A 21,006-nucleotide genomic window follows, 5' to 3' on the forward strand; every position below is an offset into this window, starting at 1 on the left:
CAGTGGTTGAGCATTGACCCACAAACCAGATCATGGTTCGATTCCCCTCAGGGCACATGCCCGGGGTTGCAGGCTCAAACCCCAGTAGGGGGCATGCAGGAGACATTGATCAATGACTCTGATCATTGATGTTTCTCTCTCTCTCCCTTTCCCTTCCTTTCTCTGAAATCAATAAAAATATATTAAAAACTCCGTTTTCTTTTTAAAAATGGAAGGAAAGAATACCTGAGTAAATGGCTGCCTCCTCCTTTGCTCATCTAGTCCCTGTGACATCAGTGCAGGGAAACTGGGACAGATCCAGCCCAGTGTACGCAGTGAGGGCATGCAGGGGGGGAAAGAAACATGGGATCCCTTTCTGTACCCTGAGACTCAGGCTGGGGACCCAGGTTCCAGTCCTGACTCTGCCTCCAAGAACCTGGCTCTTTTCTTCTCCAGGGGAAAGGAGCTAATCCTCCTTGAGAACCAGATGAGCTGTGGGTATGTAAAACCCACATAGCAGGCCCCAATTGTACTGAGGGAGGCGCTGCACTGAGGCACAAGCCTTGGTTCTCTCTGGTGCCAACTGCATTGCTTTGAGCAAAAAGCGTACCCTCTCTCTGCCCTTCTTTCCCCATTCATAACATGGGGATGGAAACAGCATGGACATTCCAGAATTGCTGGAGGGCTGCGCTGAGGTGTTGAGTGTAAAAGGTGTAAGGAGGGCCGCCCTGCTGGGCATGCTCGTACAGGTAGCGTGGACATGCCTAAAGGTCTGGTTCACCTTTGGTGAACCTCTTCTGCTCTTTGGGTTTCGTTTCTCCACATGTACCCCCAAGCTGTTGGACAGTCTGATAGTTCCAGGAATCTGGCCACAGTGTTTTCTCACCAGGAGATTGCCCGCTGATTTGCATTTATTATTATTCTAAAGGGGGTAAAGGGCTGCGTAGGAGCTCAGGCACCAGCTGAACTCTGGCTCGGATAGTGGGTGCCCTGTGTGCCCCACACCCCTCCCTGCCAGCTCCCAGCCACAACCTGAGTATTGCACCTTCCTGGGTGGTTCTACTTTATATACTCAGTGTTTGCGCAAGCTGATTCGGTTCTTGTTGCAGCATGTATGCAACAATCTGGTGGCCACAGTTCTACTCGGCTCAGCTCGGGAACTAGAAGACGTCTAAGTCTAGACAAACTTTTCCCCTCTGCTTCCTGTCTCTACCACACCAGCAGCCCTGGCTGCCACCTTCCAGCTCCACAGGCTTCTTTCTCTTGTGGCTGATCTAGCTTGCTGCTTGGTCTTCATCTGCGGACACTTAATTCATTTTGAAAATATTCCCTTGTTACAACAAAGGGAGCCCCCTTCCCTGTCCCGTCATCTTGTAAGCAAGCTAATGCCTCCAGCCTGCAAGCTCCTGGCTAGTGCTTTCTTCTTTCTTCTTCCTGGCATTTAACTACTCTGTTCTGTGATCGATGTTTGAGCTTGTAATGTCTTGTCCCTGGGAAATGTCAGGGTTAACCATAAGGGGACAGACAATCCAGGGGATTCTCAGGGCAGAAACTGTTTAGAGGCAGGAGCAGGCCAGGAGCTCTGAGAAAGCTGAGGAAGTTTCCAGCAGGGTAAGACCCTAGTCTCATTAAGATCAATTGATCTTAACTCTTATCTGAACCGAGAGAGGATCTTTAGCTGCAGGGCCTCTGTACACAAAGGAAAAACAGTGGAGCTGGATACAGGGGTTTTATGCTATGAGGTCAGTGATATAGAAGTAATTTATGAATCAATCTACCCTACAGACCCTCATCAGTGAACGCTGACAACTGGAGGTCTGTTACACAACCCACACATAACTGTCCTTTAGAAACAACTGGCTTCAGACTCTGCCGACCCACGTTAGTGAGCAGCTTTGCAGCGCTTGCTCTGAGCCACAGGGGGCTCCTGGGGCACAGGGACGAGGGGCTCACATCTCATCTCCATTCCTTTCCAGTGAGGAAGAGGAGACTCGCGGACTTGACTGGGCCCATCATTCCCAAGTGCCGGAGTGGAGTCTAGCGCGAGGCGGTGACAGCCACGCCTCTGAACTGGACATGTGCTACTGATGATCTGTGCTCTGCAGTGGAGACCAGGGGGCAGGATGCCGGCACAAAACCCTTTCGTGGTTCAGTTCTTTATGCACTAAGGTTTTAGGTTGACTAGTGGTTATAGCTGAAGTTTTATAAATTATGATTAATGTGAAGTTTTTCTTTAGTCACAGAAGTTCAGTCTGGTTATTATTTAAAAACTAAGAAGCCTCTGAACCGGCAGATGTTCCTCAAGATGATGTTACAGCAGCAGTAACTTAACCCCAAGAGCCAGTTCTGGTGGCCTTGCTATGTGGTGTTTCAGGTGTATTTATGATGCGTAACGCACGAACAAAAGCATACTCTTCCGCACAGTGTAGAAGCATTATCCAATACTTTATTACAAATTTCATCTTAGCTATTTAGCAAGCAGAACAGATTCTTTATTAACCCTCCTTTAAATTTTAAGAACCACAAGATTAAAGTTGCCAAACTGATTACCGGATCAAGAACACAATTTTTCCCCTCAAGAAAGAAAAAGACTGAGGTCACAGAGCTCTGCCAGGCGTCAAAGAGCACAAGATTTCCTTTGCTGGATATAAGGAAATGACAGAAAAGCCAAAGGGGAAATTCCAAGTTTCAAAAACCATCCTTTTCTTACCAATCCCAGGCAACAAACAGCTCCTTGAGTGTTCTTTATGACATCTGGGATTTATTTACGATGTAATACCAGAGTCAGAAAGAATTTTTTCCTTCTCCAATGCAAACCTTATGATGGATGTGAAAACCTATGGCCAAATGCTTGAAAACACCTTTCTATATTGCACAGTGGGCTAATGGCTTATGTGAGGTCAAACATTAGAGAGATAAACTTCTAGTCCACTGTGGCCATGCTGACAGACTTCAACTACCTGAGGCAGCACTATTATTAGACAAGTCACTGCTAATCTCTTAACTTTTAAGAGATTAAAAATGGTGAAGACCTAGATAGTAAAGAATTAGGAAACCCTGGCTAAACCATCACAAGATGATTATTCTGAAAAAGTAATTTTGGTACCTCTGCCGCATCCCTTTTTAACATCATGTGCACCTCTTGGGAATCCAGCAAAAATGTGAAGCCACATGCCCTTGTGCCTTTTAATGTACCACAGTGCCAGTCAAGCTAGTGTTTCTGTTGCTTGGGGAGTTACTTTTATGAGTGATTGGACAAATCTTATGACAAAGGACAGGCCAAAGAACTGACGAGCACAGACTGCTGCAGAGCACTGAGCAGAAAGGCTTTCAATGAAAGAAGAAAAGTCTTGCACACTGAACTGTAATGATGTGGACAGTGCAGGGTAACCAGAGGTGGAGCCAGGGCCTCACCACTGTGGAAGAGTGTCTACGGAGGCTGCAGATGGGCCCAGGAGTGGCACCACACTGCAGGGACAGCCATCCCCACCGGCTTCTCCTTGAAACACAACTGCAGCTGTTTTCTGCATCACTGGAAACTGCAATATAACATTAAATCTGTTGGTCTATGAATGGCTGCGTGTTTCTTGGGACCTGTGTGACAGGGACACACACCCAACAAGGCCCGGAAACCACAACAATGCTAAATGACCACACTCAGAAGGTGTCTTGTGTCACAAGGCACTCATGTAAAAACCGCCCAAATGTCAGCGTCACTGAGCTGACCTGAATCTCAAAATACTTAAAAGCTAAGTGTGGTGGGTGCTGGGGAAAGCAGAGACTATTAGGGGAAAAGCTCTGTTAGAAACCAAATCAATAAAAAATGAAGGTGGGCCACAATTTTAAGACCATCTGTTCCATCAGATGAGCTGTTGGCCTAGACCAGGGGTGGGGAGTGTCTAACCTGTGGGCCATACATGGACGGTGAAATCATTTGGTCTGGCCCTGCCAAGGCAACCAAAGACAGGGTTTAAAATTCAATAAATGTAGGAGCTTTTTTCATAGCTAATTTTTAAGTTGATAATTTTGTATGGCCACAAATGATGTTATAAATATCCAAATGGCCCTGGTTTAGACCATGAGGTAGCAATTTTTTTCTGTAAAGGACCAGATAGTAAATATTACAGGTCTTATGGGCCATAATTCTTCTGTTGTAAATACTTAATTCTGCCATAAATCATACGTAAACGAGTGGGTGTAGCTATTCCAATGAAACTTTATTTACAAAAGCAAGCAATGGGCCAAATGCCATAGTCTTCAGATCCTGGTCTAGTGTGCCCCGGCTAACAGAGACAAGGTGACAATATGGGTGGGTGGCAGGTGGCCCAAGAGGACTGGTTCTAAGGAGTCCACTTCCAGGGCCACAACTTTCATGTCTATCACTGGTACAGACAGGTTAGGTGACAAGAAAAATGACTACTACCAGCCCTGATGCATGGCACAGAAAGGGCATGACCTGGTTCCCAAGCTCAAGGCTCTATCCCTTAGCTGCTTTGGGATCCCACACGGCTCACCTTTTTCTGTGCTCTAGCATCTTGTGTCAGAATGTCTTAGGTAAGTGGTCAGCACCAACTCCCTCTTCCCTCCTCTTATGAAGTATAGGTGGCCAATATGGCGACCAGTGTGCCACGCTGGAACTGGCCAGCAACGAAGTTCCCCATTTCTCTGTTGCTGCAGCCTTGATATTCTCCAATACATGGTCACCTCACCTAGCTTTGTGAAGGCTTAAGGAAATGCTGAAGGTGCTGCTCACACAAGCAGGGCCCGTCCTCAACATTGGGCCTTGGCTCTGGACTCACGAGGGGCTGTGCCTGCTGCCGCTGTGAAAGTTCACTGGGTATGCGTGGCCGTCGGGCTGTGCACTCACATTCTTCTTTAAAGCTGTTCTGGGTAGGGCTTGAAGCGGGCCTGCTCCCTTTGTCTTGACATGTGACACAACAGGCTGTGAATCCCTGTCCTTGGCAGGAGGGGCAGGCCAAGACAAGCTGGCGGCACTGGGGAGTGGAGCAGAGTTTATACTGGTCCCATGGGGCCCCACAGTATGAACATTCTGGGGAAGCAAGAATAATCTTTGTTATAAACACACACACACAGAGAGAGAGAGAGAGAGAGAGAGAGAGAGAGATAGGCACTTCTCCAGTTCCTAAATATAACCCTCAGCTGATTAGAATCGAATAGATCCTGTTGCGCCTGGGGAAGATTTGTAAATAGTACCAAAAAAATGCTCCTCATCCCCCCTTTTGCAGGGAGTGGTTGCTCCTGGAAATTGTCTCCCTAATTCCAGCATTCACTGGTCCATATTTTCTTTCCCCACTTAGAAATCAAGTAGTAATGCTTCTCTTTCATTCTGTTCCAAAGATAGCCAAACACCCCTTTGGTCAGCGATCTTTTTCCTTTAGATCACCCCCTTTTCACTGGGAGACAACACACCTGAATGCAGATGACCCCACATCTACATTCAACTTCTGCAGCCACAACCCTCTCCCCCGGGCAGGCCTGAGGTTCTCCTGCTGTTTGTTGCTAGCAAACACTTGCCACCGGGATTCCTAAAACTCATATTTACCTACTTTATTCCTAAAACTCATATTTACCTACTTTCTTAGCGGGTTTTTCCCTGCTGACTTCTGTTACCACTGGTAACATTCTTTTTCAAATCTCTTTACCCAGCTTATCTAAGCTGCCTCTGGGCCTTCTCCCCATTATACTCCAACTAGCTCCAAAGCAGATGTGAAATAGCTTTCAGTAAGACATAGAAGACCATCCAAACGAATTAAAAGATCAAGAAGGGGAGAGGAAAATCCAACTCACATCCTATTTATTACCTGAGTAGTAATGCAATCTCAGTCTGACCCCATTCTAGAAAACTGCAGTAACCACTAGGGTTGTTGGCCCGTGACCTTTCCTACTCAAGACTGGTATCCACAGGAAAGAGCTTTTTTCTAAAGGATCATTTCCATCCTTCTTCAGTGACGGCCCTCATTTGGTACATGTTAGTGTGGACTCAGAACTACAGTCAAACCACACACTTCCTGTGGCCACCCCTGCCTCTGGCCTTGGCCCTAGGTTCAGCTCCCACCTAGGAATGCCCCACCCACCACTCAAAAGTGCATACTACATGTGCCCACAGACCACTTAAACTAAGGGTTCTTTTATTTTGTGCCATGGATTTACTTAGCAGTCTAATGAAAACTATGAACTCCTAGAAAAATATTTTTTAAATGTATAAACTACGTAGGATTACAAAGGAAACCAATTATAAAGAAATACAAAATATTAAAATATTTTTTAAAATCTGGAATACAGTAAGGTATTAGCACACTAAGTAATAAGATTTAGTGGTGGGCTATTTCCATTTTGAAGCAATGATGAACATAAATACTATTTTGTAATCTGAAAATATCGTGATTTCTGTTGACAAGGTTACAGGTACATCTAATACTACTGATGTGTTGCTTACATTCACAATTGATGAAGTGTTACATTTAGCGAAGGGTTATGAAAATAAAGGTAAATTATAATTATTTTCCCATCCAAATTCACAGAATCCCTGAATTCTACATATTAACCCCAGGTGAAGACCCCTGACTTAGCCTATTAGTTCAACACCGAGCAGGTAGAGAGAGCAAGGGACACTATCCCCATGTTAAGGACTTCCTTAGCGAGTAAGTGGTGATGCCAGGATCCCAATACAGGCCTCCTAACTCTGCTGCACCACTGAATTTCCCACTGCTGGGCAATGGTGGTGCTATGCACTCCTCCATTTTACTCTTCAGGGGATCAGTGCCGGCTTGCCTTCCAGAATGGTTCATACAGTGTACCTGATGGAGTTTAGGTTCTGGGCCTGTGCTGACCTACCTGACACTATGTCACTGTTGTAGGACAAGGCATAACGCTCATCAAAAACAAACAACTTCCCTTTGTAAAAACCGTCAGGAAACTCTTCCAGGTACTTGTGGATGCCACCCTTGAGCTGGAACACTTCCGTGCACACTCCCTATGTGTGGAAAAACAACAGATCTGAGGAGATAAGCAGAGGCCAGGAAGAAGCTCCATGGAGGAGGGGCGCAGGGCGAGGAATGCCCAAGTGTGGCTCCTGGCTCCCACTGCAGGACACTGAGAAACTGCTGACCAAGGGCTCAAGGAACCAACTGGCCAGATCTTGCCTATAGGGGGGTGGGAGGGGGATGGGTGACGAAAGCAGTCAGGGCCTTCACTCTCTAGATCCTGAGAAGCTCAACTATTTTTGCCGCCCCCTAAATATAGGAAGACACCTGTTGGGACATGTAATGTTACTGAATTTGCTCTTCTCGGGATCAAGCAAAAGTATTACGCAAAGGGAGATGTTAACTAATCTTTCCCATTTGTACCTGATGAGCCTCTAAGACTGTTAAGTGTTTTTTACATCTTAAGATTTAAGAACTTCAGATTTTGTACTTACAAAACTCTAAGCTGAAACCATACAAGGTGAAAAATAACCCCCCGGCTGGCTGGGGTGGGAGAGGGAATGAAGGGGGGGCAACGCATGCTGGGGTGGCGCCTTCTTCACCACCAGGCCTGTGGTGCCCGAGGAGGATGACTCACCTTGGCTTTGAGATAAGCTGAACCCCGCTCACAACGGATGCCCCCAGTGCAATACATCAGTACCCTCTTCTCTCTGAAAAGTTCTAGATTCTTGTCCACGTAGCTAGGGAAGTAACTGAATTTCCTGATGTCTGGGGCCAAGCAGCCCTGGAAGCGGCCCTACAGTGTGGGAGCAGAAGGAAAATGAACCAAAAGTCTACCTGGTGTGCTTTTCTCTGTGTCAAACACCCCCCACCTTCCCTTAGCAAGGAAGCACCAGCTAGCTGCTGTTCTCATCCCACACTCTGACCTTTCAACTTCAAGATCTGGAACTCAGAGGCAAGAATGGTAGGCTGCAGGTCACCTTCCCAGAGTCTCCAGGAGAACTGGAGAGGCTGCCCAAAGCAAACTTTACGAGAGTAGGGTAGGCACACAGGGACAAGAGCCCACATTATATGCCAAGATGTCTTAAATTCTTATTTTCTTAGACTTTCTCACCAGATCCTGAGTTCAAAGGCTTGGGTTTTCTCTGAAGCTGCTAGCGGTGACATGACCACAGGTGGGCACACAGTGTCCCCTTTAGGAACATGCCATACTGTGGGGACTCAATTCTGGTTCTTACTATTTTGCTTTCATAGAAGTTTCTGCAGTCCAGTAGGATAGTATCACTTTGTTCTTGATTTCCCTGAGACAAAAACTTTTCTACTTCTTTATGAAATTCATCTGGGGATAAGTGGATTCCTAAAACCAAACCAAAAATTAGTTAAAACAAAGCAAGAACAAAGAAACAAAGCCCAGTCACAGCTGGCCCAGGCTAAGGACTAGCATGTTGCTTTGTTTCTTTCTACCCAAACATTTTCTCTTTATAATTACAGTTTATGTTTCCAAATAACACTATCTGGTGATCATGATGAAATAATTTAGTAATTTCAGGTGTCCTCACTCTCCCTCCTCCTAAGATGAGCACTATAGAGACCTGGCAGTTTAGAAATAACTAGTCAAAGAGGTTTACATCCTCAGACTTGGTCTAACCCCATGACAAAAACCAGACTGTCGGGATCTAACTGCCCTGTGGGTTTGCGGGTCCATTTTATGGCCAGTCTTCTATTGTCACTACACATGAGGAGCCTAGACATTTATATGCTTGACTACAGGCTTTCTTTATAAACTGTTCTAGCCCAGGTCAAGCCCAAGTTCAAGGCAGGTGAGAGCATAAAGTTGTGGGGAAATGTTAAAATAATGGTTTTTTTTTAAATACAAAAGGGTAGGAAGAATGTATCTAAGTTTGTGTGCATGATTAAAAGAGACAGGGGAAGGGGTCCACAGCAGGAATGATATACAAGATGGAGGGCGAGGGGAGAAAGGAGATGAAATAAGACACGGAAACTAAAAAGAGAGAACCTGTCTGTTGGGGCCCTTTGCCTTCTCGACTCTCCAGGATAGGAATATTCCTGTATCTTTCGGGGTTCAGACATCTCAGTAGGTTGTGAGGGACTTTTGGTGACTCTGGCAGTGAGTAACCACACCACAGCCACCACTCATGATAAAGCTTGGTAGCACCACAGGAGCCTCATTCTGCTCAGGAATGAATTCCAACATTGTTTCGATACTGTTTTGTCCTTCTAAAAGCACACATACCAGGCTTCTTGTAGGAGATCTTATTGGGACTGATCCCCATAGGCACAATTTCTTCAAATACACCAACACGCAATTCTGGAAAACAGCAAGCTCCTCCTTTGCTGGTCTAGCCAATGAAAAACAGAGCAGAGTAGTCTTCCTCTCCATCTTCAGGTGTAAGACATTTAATGATGCTGAATTATCTGGAACAGTCTAGGCTGCAATTCCCTTTTCCCCATTAAAACAGGTTTCCTAATTTGAGACATTTTAATACTTCAGCTATTATATTATTAAAAAACAGGTGTAATTCTTTTATTTGGTACTTATTTACTGCATGCCTACCATGTGCAGAAAGTTACACTGAAACGGCATTTTTCTATAGCAATAACTGAGCGATTTCAACATGTAAGACTACATCCCAGCTTTTGTCTGGGGCAGTGACCTATGTTTACTTTTTTTTTTTTTTTTAGATATACCTTTATTGATTTCAGAGAGAGGAAAGGAGAAGGAGAGAGATAGAAACATCAATGATGAGAGAGTCATTGATTGAGCCCGCAACCCAGGCATGTGCCCTGACCAGGAATCGAACCCCAATCACCTGGATCCCAGATCGACGCTCAACCGCTGAGCCACGCCCGGCCGGGCAACCTGTGTTTACTGAAAACCATCAGCACTAACACTAGCAAGGTATTTCCCACCACCTTTATCACCTGTTATGGTAAAGCAGCTCCGCTGTAAGAGCAACCTTGTTCCCTGGGAGTGTGCTGTAAAATGCTGATCTGATCCTCCCAGGTTTACTGAAAGCGCCAGACATTCTCCCAAGTGAGCAAACACATCTAAGTTTTAGAGTTTAGATTGTGTAAGTTGTATCAACCTCATTCTTTAAGAAGGGAGACTGAGGTCCAGAGAGGGCACTAACTTGTCCAAGATCACATGGCGACTTAGTGAAGAACTGGACCAAGCATATGGCTTTGTAACCTTGTAACGGGGAAGGGTTACTGCTTATTTCTCTACATTGACCTCCTCTTCATAACCTACAGCAGGAAGAGGCACCAAGGTAGAAGCAAATAGCTCTAGAGCCATTTTCTTTTCAATCTCTCTTACCTTAAAATCATCCTTACACAGATAATCCTTAAACAACGGGCAGGAAAGCATGGCTTCCACATAGAGTCTGGTGGCCAATTTGCTTCCACCAACTGTCCCGTTGATTCCTTCTGTAGCAATGCGCACCTGAGAGAGATGGTGAGAGAAAGGGAATGCAGTGTAAATCTTCCCAGGGTAGAACAGGTGCAGGTGTGTCAATGAGTTGAACAGGAGATGCAGAGACACTGCTGTGGACACCAAAGTATTACCACACAAAGATACTTGTCGTTTTCTAAAGTGGCACTGCCCACAGTTGGAATGAGGTACTCAGCTACTGTGCTGAAAAAGAGCATGAGAGGAATGAAACTATTGGAAAGCCCCACTTGCTATGGAGCTCAAGTTGTCCAGTGGCCAAAGAACCACATTTTGAGTTTAATCCGGGTCAACAGATCTAGAATCAAAATTCAGCTTTGCCACTTACTTGCAAAGTGCCCGCAGAAAATTAATTTACTTCTTTGAACCTTAATTTCTTCATCTTGATAAAACAGTGATAAAAGAGAACCAACAAAGAAAACTGTTGCTGGGGAGACATTACCCAAGTCCTAAAACAGAGAACATACCTGAGGGCTGGGAACGGTTTGGGGAAAGCCCACCATTGCAGACCCACCCACTAAAATACAAAGTTCCAGGAGGAGTATGTGTCCGCTCTGTTCACTGTTGCATAAGCAGTGCCTAGAACAGCACCTGCCTCATAGTAGGTGTTCACTATGTATCTGTTGAACAAATGAATGTGTATCCACATCTGAGGCTCTGTGGCTTCTCAAATCTGTATTCTCTTTGAAATGCTTCACTGGTTAGGGGACTAATATTAGAGACTGGATTAAGTCCCCTACCCTAAGAGGCAATGTTCCGGGGACCCTGCAAAGTTCGTTGTTTTGGTGCTACAAAATCCTTGGGTGAGTTTGAAGATGGATCATCTTTAAAGGGAGCTGAGCTCTCTAGAGGAAAGTGCTAGAGAGAAAGTGCACCACTTGTGTCATGATATTCTCTGGAAAGAGAGGTGATTTAAAGTCCTATATTGTTACTACTATCTATGTAACAATGACACCTCCCAATACATTAGAATTTGAAAAAATTTAAAGGCTCCCCTTTTTCAGAGCCCAGAGAAAATACTTCATTGGCTGCCACACTTGATTCTTTTAGGGCATGGATATAAATGGGATTCATTTCACAAGCCCATGCCAGCTCACTGGTAATGGCTCTGCAGAGTTCCATGCTGAGCATTCTGGATCACATCCAGACTCCCTGAGAAAGAGCACTGCAGTCTAGTGAAGCCTGTTCTTGGCATGGAAGGAGAAAGTTGGAAGTATATGTCATCTCTGCTGTACAGACTACAATATCTATTACCAACTGATATATACACATTTTTTCCAATTTAACAAAGTTCTTTATTAATTAGGCTTTATTTCAAAATTGAGATAACTATAGGTATTACTAATAGTAATACAAATAATACATTTTTGCTACCTGTTATTTTAATAAACTTATGCAAAGGGTAGAGATCATTAAAAATGAATGTCCATTTCTCTGTATGTCTAACAATATTGATGGGTCAATGTTTAAAGCTTATCTTTACTATAAGTAATATTAACTATCTACTCTCCCACTAGTCCTGAAACTTCCCTCTAAAGCATGTTCAGAAAGAATTTTTTGGTTAGGTGTTTCAACTTACATATTTTTAAGGAATTACAAGGAAAAACAGAGCTGAACCAGTATAAGGGTCAGGAACTCTGCCCTAAAACTTTGACTGTGACAGAAATGATGAAGAGGTACATACTTCTACATAACTGTCTTTTGGGTAGATCAGTAGACTCTTTCCTATGTTATTTTAATCTCAGAACCCAAATAAAACAAGCACATCCACTCCCTATAGAGTTGAGGCAGAGCAATTTCTAAACTCATCCACTAAATTTTCAATGTCTGGGATTCTTCAACAGAAACCTTCAAAGTAGCTCCTCGGTGAGGAAAGCCTTAAACCTCAGAGATGAAGAGCAGTTGTTAGCACTTACTGAGCACCTACTATAACACAGAAACTTTATATTATAGTCCTGAAAGGTAGCTGTCATAATTCCCATTCAACAGAAAAGGAATCTGAAGCTCAGAGAAGTCAAGTAACTTGACAAAGGGCACAAGTTGGCAGGTGAAGGTCTGGGATTCGAAACCAGATCTTATTGGCTCTAAATCTCGTAATTTTTTTTTTTAATCCTCACCCAGGGATACTTTTTCCATTGACTTTTTAGAGAGCAGAGGACAGAAACATCAATGTGAGGCACATCGATTGGTTGCCTCCCACATGCGCCCCAACCTCGAGCCTGCAACCGAGGTACATGCCCTTGACTGGGAATTGAACCTGCGACCCTTCTGTCCAAGGGCTGACACTTCAATCACTCAGCCAAACCGGCCAGGGCCAAATTTCGTAATTTTTCCTTTCCAAAGCTTCCAAGGCATTCCCTTAAGTATCTTCAGGGAATAATGAATGTATAGCAATAGGAACAAGAAGCTTTCTTCCTTAAGCTTCCAGAATTTTCAAGTTCTCCTCTTTCCCTACCTAAATGCCAATATTCTGAAAATTTCCTGCCAGCAGAAAACTCTCAGTCAACTGGACATGTTTCATTGAAACCTAAGAATTTAGACCTAAGATCTCGGCAGGTACTGCCACCTTGTGGTTAGGAACCCTCACTGCTAGCTCGCCTTAGGTTGAGCCAAGAATAAAAATCTGCCCCTGAACCAACGAAAGGGATTGATTTCATATTTTGTACATTCAGGTTTACTGTGAGAATATCCATCTTTTAAGACGATCGCTAAGTAGAGATGGTGATAAATGTATTAATTCCACAAATGTTTACTAAGTTTTTTTTACCAGGAACTGTACTAGGAATTAGGGATACAGTGGTTGAAAAAAAATAATTTCTTGCCCTCTTAGAGCTTATAGACAGACTAAAGGTCACAGATATTAAGATAAAAGTTACAAACTGACAAATGCTATAAAAATAACTACAAGATGCTATAAGAGAGTATATTTGGAAAAATGAAACTGATGAAGGTCAAGAAAGATCTCTCTGAGAAGTGAAGACTGAGGGAAAATTAGACAGGAGAAACCAAGTGGGTATGAGAGTTTCTTGAAGGCTTTTCTTGTAAAAGGGACCAAAGACATAAAAAGACTTCATGGGCTCCAAGAAACTAAGTAAAGAATGGTATCAGGTAAGTGGAAAAGGTAAGGGGCCAAATCATGGAGGAACCTAAGGGCATGTTAAGGATTTGGGTTTTATTCTAAATGCACTAGATAGGTGCTGAAAGATTTTGAGGAGGGAGTAATACGATTTTATTGACTTTGGGCAATCATTCTGGCAGCTGTGTGCAGAATGGATTAAATGGTGGGCAAGGACAGACAAATGGAGAGTAGTCTGGAAGCTAATGAAATGGACTAGGTAAGAAAGGGTGCGGACTTGGTCTAAGGTGTGGAAGTGGATGACAGAGGGACATTTTAGAGGTACAAATGGCAGGACTGGGTGATGAATGAGGTAAATGATGCTTTCAATCACTGTCTGTTAGGAAACATGGATGTGGAAAATGTCACTGACTGATCAAATGACTGCCAAAGGGAATTAAAACCTGGGACGTGTATGGGAAAGATCAGGCATAAATAGTACAGTGTCATAAACAGAGGGGATTCCAGAGGGAACCTAATTCACTTACTTTTGAGTTTAATTTACACATATATGTATAGTTATGTAATCAATGATATTTTTTTTAAAAAAAAAAAGAAAAACCATCCATAATCCTCTCCTAAGGAAAGTCATAATTAACATTTTGATATCTACTGTCCTCTATCTTTATACAAACACACTTGTGGTTTTGTTACAAGCACACATTCATTCCTTTATTCAACATTCTCTAAATATTTATGTCTACTGTGTGCTAACCCCTGTTCTAGCACTAACAATACATCAATTAAGACAAAGTTACTGTCTTCATGAAGCTTACATTCTACAAGGGTCAGAAATAATAAATTAAACAAAGATTATACTTTCAGATAGTAGTGAATTCTTTGAAATTCTATGAGCAGAAGCGGATAGAAAGTGATGAGGCTTACAAAAAGGACCACTTCAGATTAGAGTTCTGAGGAGATAACATCTGAGCAGAGATTTGAAGTGAGGAATGAGCCATGTGAAGATCTAGGGAAAAAGCATTCTAGAGGGAAAGAAAACAGCAAATGTCAGTACCACAAAATGGTGAAGGCCCTGACATGTTCTAGGAAAATTAAGAAGAAACTTGGAATCGCACCTATATGTATAGTTCTGTAAAATGTTTTTCCAGTCACTATATCAGGAACATTTCCCTATGCCAGGGGAAATTGCCTGCTTTTGTATACAGTTTTGTTGGAACACATGCATACCTCATCCTTTTATATATTGTCTACAGATGTTTTCATGTTAAAATGACATGGTTGAGTAGTTTTAATATTCTTATAAAACACGTTAATAGCTATCCAGTATTCTACTTAAATGTCTAGTAGGAGTTCACTAATTTCTAAGAACTCAGTAAATCCTTCTGTAATGAGCACAGCCTCCAAGTTGAAAGCCAGAGGAGCTCAGTGAAGGATGGGGTGTGGGAGGTGTTACCTTGCCTGTGAGGTGCAGGTGCCGACACAGAGCTGTCTGCCAGGCACAGATCCAATGGGGATCCTCCAGGTCACGGTAGCAGTAATAAAGTAGCACCTCTCCTTCATCACTGCCCTGGCCACTGTCAAAGAAAACCACAGGGAAAGAGCATAAGCCACAACTCATAAAGTATATACCCAGGCAGTGTTGGAGGGAAGGCCTAGACGAAGCAATTCATGCCTTCTTCTCTATTTTAGAGCCTATTTCCCTTTCTCTAAACTCCTGTAACAAATGATCTGAACCATACAATTTAACTGACAATTATACAGCCTGTCTCAGATCATCTGCTAATTGTTTCACGCCCTTTTCTCTGTTTCTCTAACTAGAATGCAAATTCCCTGAAGTGGAGGACCATACAGAAATGAAAAGGCCACATTTATATAGCACTTTATAGTTCACAAGTGCTTTTACCATCATTTTATATAATTCATATAGCAATACTGTGCGGGTAGGCTGGGCAGACATTATTATTCCAATTTTAAAAGTGAGGAAATGAAGGCACAACAAATTTTAGGGACTAGCTCAAGTCTGATTCCAAGTTCAATTCTCTTTCTTCCTCCTTTTCTTTCTGATAAACAATGTGAATTTGGCACTAAATACTAGTCATAAATGTATATCAAATTTGGATATTTTCTACTCACCAAATAGTTCAGGTATTGCTTAAAATCAGAAATCTGTGCTCTAGAATTCTGTAGTATGATTTGCTAAGTTTTTCAAAGGCAGACTCAAAACCTCTAATCCTATGCCTCGGTTCTAAAAGTTAACATCCTTTATTCAGCTCAGAAAACCACATTTGGTAACAAAAAACCTTTTTGAAGCTCTGGCATTCTTCAGGGTAAAGGAATCATTAACATTTCTAGGCCTTCCAATTTCTCTTTGAAAATAATACAATTTTCTACTCTTTACTTCTCCCTAAAGAAAAGGTGCAGTATGGCTTTCAAAAAACCTGGCGACACTGCTAGCTGTGTGGGTCTATGCTACTGCATAGGCTATAATCTCCTATTACACGGGCTATCGGCCTAGCTTAGGCCCACAGAGAAATTCTGTGCCTTTAGGATCTTGACATTTTAGTGAATGGGTAGTGATATCTCACTGTGGCTGGAAAAACATTTTTTAAATTAAACCAAAAGTACACAATGAAATTCTTACCTTATCAGCTCATCAGGGCTAAAGCAACTAACATCAGGGAGCCATGTAGACACTTCATGGTTTGGAGTAAGGTACTCTTTTAGGGAGTTCCTTTTGTCGGCAGAGTTAAGACTCTTTGAGGTGCTCAATGTCACAGCCAGCTGCTTTAAAATAGAAGCAGTCTGGTGGCAAATCTCATCAGCATGTTGTGTTGCCACATGTTTGTGGATGCTGGTCTGGTCCGTGAACAGCTGCTGACAGCATTTCCACCATAGTTCTTTACATTTATAAGAAGGTGCTGGAACTTCTTTGGTTTTGACAAAAAGGGCAAATGCCTGCAATTATATTTCAAATTGTCACTGTTAAATAGCCTTAGGTTTAAGACTAATGGGAGCCTCAGTGAAATTCCTTCTATTATTTTTCCACAAGGGTTTCTAGTTTTATGTCCTACTCTTCAGTACAAGAACATAGGAGAATAACAGCTTTACTAGTAAGCATTATACCAGCTCAGGTGCCTTAGCTAGCAGCTGCCCTACTGCCTGTCTATTCTCTCTGACTAGGTCTCCCGGGTTCCTGGGATCCCTCCCATAACCCTAGGTGGGGAAAGGAATCCATCCCACCTGTCTGGGATCTGTACCCCATCAAACATGTTCAGCGCCACAATTTGCCTAAGATTCTCCTTTGCCTGGCACTGAGTGAAGATAAACGGTAATGGTCCTGACTAGACCTTACCCTGAGCACAGCAGCACTCTACTGTCTCACTATCTCTCCACTCCCTGGAGGACAACCTTGATGAGCTACTTCTGGATCTACCTGCATTAACTATACACTATACACACATGATCCCGAAACGTCAACAGCAATTTTACCTTTTTCTTTGCAAATGAGTATTTCTTCTTTGTATTGACATCTAGCTCTGCTTTGAGGCTGCTACTGGGATTGGTAAGACTTGTGTCTTTCAAATCCAAGTCTGAAAATCCTAAAACACAGGCCTCCAGGTCATCTCCTTGGTCTGGTGAAATAGAAGGCATTTGGTTTGGTTGCAGCAATGGGACAGATTCCTTTTAGTTAACTAGGAAACAACAAGGGAGAAACAACAATGTCCACGTCTTTGATTACTACTTGAAGTAAACTTGAAGCTAATCAATCATGCAAATGAGCATGGGCCCAGTAGCCCAAGCTATCCATTCATTCACTCATTCATTCAATAAATAGTATTTATTTAGCAGACACTGTTCTAGATATTGGGGATAGAAAAGTGAATGAAACAGAAAAAGGCTCCGTTTTCTTAGAGTTTACATTCCAATGGAGAGAGAAGGTAAGCAAATAATTTGATTTTTTTTTAAGTCAGATGGTAAAAGAGGTTATGAAGACAAACAGAGTAAGGAGTCAGAGTGATGGAGGGGGCCCTTTAAAACACAGAGGGTAGGTAAAGTCTGAGGCAGTAGCATTTGAGCTAAGACCTGAATTAGAGGGCAAGTCACACAAACATTTAAGCTAAGTGATACCAAAAAAGCACGGGGTACAACCACACTGTGTACTAGTAACTTTAGTTATAAACACTTTGTTCTTTTTTGTCCCCTAAATTTTTGAGCAATGCAAATTCCCTTTCTTAGAAGAAATAAATACCAAGAAAGCCCCATTTTAGTGAGCCAGAAGAAACACACAAATTGCTACTGTGGCCAAATCTGGTCAAAATGGACACAATACAACCAACATACTGCATTCTTTCTTTTATAAAGCAAATATTGCAGGTGACAAAGAGGCAACATGAAACAGAAAGAGGGAACATGAAACATCGGGAAAGGTGGGAAAGGAGAAAGGCACTGGCTTTGGATTGTGGTGTAGCCGAGTGCAAATATGTGGAGCTGGGCAAGATATTAAACTCTGAGTTCTAATTCCCTAATTTCTAAAATGAGATTGAAAAGGAATATGTAAAGTGTCTGGCAAGTCCTTAATTCCCCTACCACTCGAGGCTCATCTCAAAAACACTCTCCCTCACGTGTCCTACTCTGGCCACAATGGACTTCGCCTAGTTCCACAAATGACCCATGCCCTCCCCTGTCTCACAGTCTCCACCCATACCTTACCCACCACCTCAAAATGACCTCCCCTCACTCTAAATCCTTTTCAGGTCTCACTTTAATGTAGATCTATTCTTAACTATTCTATGTGGAGACTGTTATGTGCCTGGCACATAGAAGTGTGCTGCAGATGCAGGTCTTATTGAAACAGTTAACGCCCTTGCTCTTTTGAAGCTCATATTCTAGTAAGAGAAGAGAGACACTAAATATGTAAACAAATTTAAAAACATGAAAATATCAGTGATAAGAGCTGCTGCTTCTCAATTTCCTTTGCTAGGGATCTTCCTTACCATCTGTCACAACCTTTAAATGTTGAATTGCTTTATCTACACTCACCCTCTACGTGATCTCATCTAGTCCCAAGGACTTAAAAACTAAATTCCCTCAGAATCACTGTGCAAGGGGGGATAATATATGTGAAATTAGATTGGCCTTTAGTTGGGAATTGCTGAAGTTGGTTGATAAAGTACATGGGAATTCATTACATAATTTTCTCGACTTGTATAAATATTTGAAGCTTCCATGAAAAAAGCAAAAAGGTAAGCAATCACACATAAAGGGAAATTTATGTTTGAAATACTATACACTAACTGATTCCAAGTTTATATCTCCAGAGTGGGCCTCTCTCCGGAACTCCAAATTCACATAACCAACAGTCTACTGGATAACTTCAGCCGGAAGGCTAACAGGCTGATCAAGTGCAACTGTTCAAAATCAAACTCTTGCTCTTCCACAGTCTTCTGCACCTGTGTTAACGACATTTCTAGTCTTCCTGTTACTCAGAGAAAAAACTTGGGGCTGCTTCTTTCACGCTATCACCCAGCCCTTCAGAAAATCCTATCAACTTTCCTTTTGAAATACAATCAGATCAGATCACTTTACACCACCTTTGCAACCAGCCGCCTTCAAGTCACCATCATTTCTTGACCGAATTACTGAAGGAGACTAACTGGCCTCCTCATGGAAGAGCCAGAGAGGGTAACTATTAAAAAATTAAGTCAGCTCAGTCTCCAAAGGCTTCTCAACTTAAAATCCAAAGTCCTTACAAAGCCCTTCCCACCACCTCTCTAATCTCCTCTTGTGCTGCGGTCCCTTTGCTCACTACCTTTGAGGCTTGCCCATCCCTGAATGGGTCGCCAGCACCAAGAAAGCAGGGGTTTTCTTTTGTGCACCTCTGCATCCTCAGCATCTAGAACACTGCCTGGCACACACGAGGTGATAAATATTAGTAAACACAGTATTTGTTCAATGAAATAAAACAGTGATTGGGTAGCCAGAGAAGGCTTCATTAAGGACCTGATGCTTGAGCTGAGGCCTAAATGACAAGCAGCCATCCACGCAGATTCAGCAGCAGAGCTCTACAGGCAAAGGAAACAGGGAGTATCTTTCCTAAAGTGGGAGCAAGCTTCACGTACTGGATGCACAGGAAGAAAGAGTGGCTGGAGCACAGGGACGAGAGGGCAGAGCCCTGGAGGTGAGGGGCTGGAGTTCACAGCGCCAAGGCACAGGAGAGTTGTAAACAAACCAGTGACGTGGTCTGATTCTAGATGCGTTTTGAAAGTAGAGCCGACACGGTTTACTGACCCATTGTTTACGTAGGAAGTGAAGGAAAAGGAGGACCCAAAATCCGACTCCTATCTACTATTTTTGGATTAAGCAATCGGATGAATGGTGGGTGCCATTTACGGAAATGGCGCGCCGGCCAGACCCAATCTCTTCGCCCAGCTTTCCTGAGGAGGCAAAGGCCCGGAAGTGGCAGTTAGAGGAGCACGTACCTGCCTGTCCCGATCCTCTCTCAGATCTTTTTTCATCAAAGAATCTCCGCCTAGAATTTAACGCCGCTCACCGCCCCCGAACCTGCAGGCCCCGCCTGGAGTTCACGCCGGAACGAACGCTGGAGACGTCACCCCGCTCCGGAAGTCCTCGGGGCTATCAGCGAAAGGCACGCTGGGAAAAGTGGAGCGCCCCCTGAGGGAGGGTCTGAAGTGAGGCTGGGACTGCAGCGTCCCTCCTAGGCCGCCCGCCTCCCAGCGTGGCTCTCAGCCCCGGGCTTCGGCCGGCTGAAGAGGCGGCGCTACCTACTTGGCCCCGGAAGGACTTGAAGCAAACGGCGGGCGAGGGAAGCTGCTGAGAGGCGGAGGAAGCCCGAGGGGGCGGTTGCGCGCGGACCTGAAGCCCGTGGCCTGGGTTGCACTTAGAGCCGCTGAGTCCACCCGGCTGCCGTCCCTGGCACTTCCGGGAGCCGTCAGGAGCGAGTGCGCCTGCGCGCCGGCCACCCCGCGCGCCTCGCCGCTGTCCTCGCGCCGGCCGGCGTTCCGACGGTTCCTTCTGGGCTTCCCGCCCGGCCGCTCGGCCCGGCAGCGCAGGGGCGTGCAGCATGTCGCGGCGGCGGCACAGCGACGAGAACGACGGTGAGCGCCCTGGTCCGGCCGCCGAGGCCGCGCCCGGGGGGGGCGAGGGCTGGCTCCCTTGGTCTCTGGGTCTCGAGGGAAGACGACGGGAAGCCTTTCGCCGGAGGGAAGGCGGGCGGCCCGGCGGGCGGGCGGCCTGGAGACTCCTAAAAAGCTCCTGCTCCCCCCCGCCCCGCCCCAGCTCCTTTAGTCGTTGTCTGATTGGAGGCCTTGAGGGCCCGGGTCCCAGCGGGATGTGGTCCTTAGCCCCGCCCGGCGGGGAGGGAAGTACACCTGTGTCCGTGCGGCCGCCGCTTCGGGACCGTGACGGGGACCCGCTAGTCCCAGGGTCTCATTTTGACCCTGAAAGTGCCCCCCGGAAAGGGCTCTGGGCAGACTGCTGAGGGGAAGGAACAAAGCAGTGACAGAGATCTGATGGGTCAA

At 44.4% G+C, this 21,006-nt stretch overlaps 3 protein-coding genes across 3 annotated transcripts in view; 2 read left to right on the forward strand and 1 right to left on the reverse strand.

Moving 5' to 3' along the window:
* The window catches only part of TMOD1 (tropomodulin 1), a 50,552-nt gene extending 47,691 nt beyond the window's left edge, over positions 1–2,861 (forward strand). Inside the window, exon 9 of the mRNA XM_016222967.2 lies at positions 1,956–2,861. Coding sequence (XP_016078453.1) covers positions 1,956–2,020 — 65 coding nt within the window. The 3' untranslated portion in view covers positions 2,021–2,861. The remainder of the gene's footprint in view (positions 1–1,955) is intronic.
* On the reverse strand, positions 2,052–20,210 carry TSTD2 (thiosulfate sulfurtransferase like domain containing 2). Its single transcript, XM_016222965.2, has 10 exons — positions 19,948–20,210; positions 16,958–17,160; positions 16,110–16,423; positions 14,922–15,042; positions 10,261–10,386; positions 9,178–9,283; positions 8,162–8,280; positions 7,561–7,719; positions 6,835–6,973; positions 2,052–5,029 (listed from the first exon to the last, which is right to left on the reverse strand). The coding sequence occupies exons 2-10, from the start codon at positions 17,117–17,119 to the stop codon at positions 4,689–4,691; spliced, it is 1,587 nt and encodes a 528-aa protein (XP_016078451.2). The 5' UTR covers positions 17,120–17,160; positions 19,948–20,210; the 3' UTR covers positions 2,052–4,688.
* A 179-nt stretch (positions 20,211–20,389) lies between these two features.
* NCBP1 (nuclear cap binding protein subunit 1) overlaps positions 20,390–21,006 on the forward strand; it is a 35,905-nt gene continuing 35,288 nt past the window's right edge. Inside the window, exon 1 of the mRNA XM_087822775.1 lies at positions 20,390–20,583. Coding sequence (XP_087678901.1) covers positions 20,550–20,583 — 34 coding nt within the window. The 5' untranslated portion in view covers positions 20,390–20,549. The remainder of the gene's footprint in view (positions 20,584–21,006) is intronic.

This window comes from Miniopterus natalensis, chromosome 12, assembly GCF_054644295.1.
Source record: "Miniopterus natalensis isolate mMinNat1 chromosome 12, mMinNat1.hap1, whole genome shotgun sequence".
NCBI lineage: Eukaryota > Metazoa > Chordata > Mammalia > Chiroptera > Miniopteridae > Miniopterus > Miniopterus natalensis.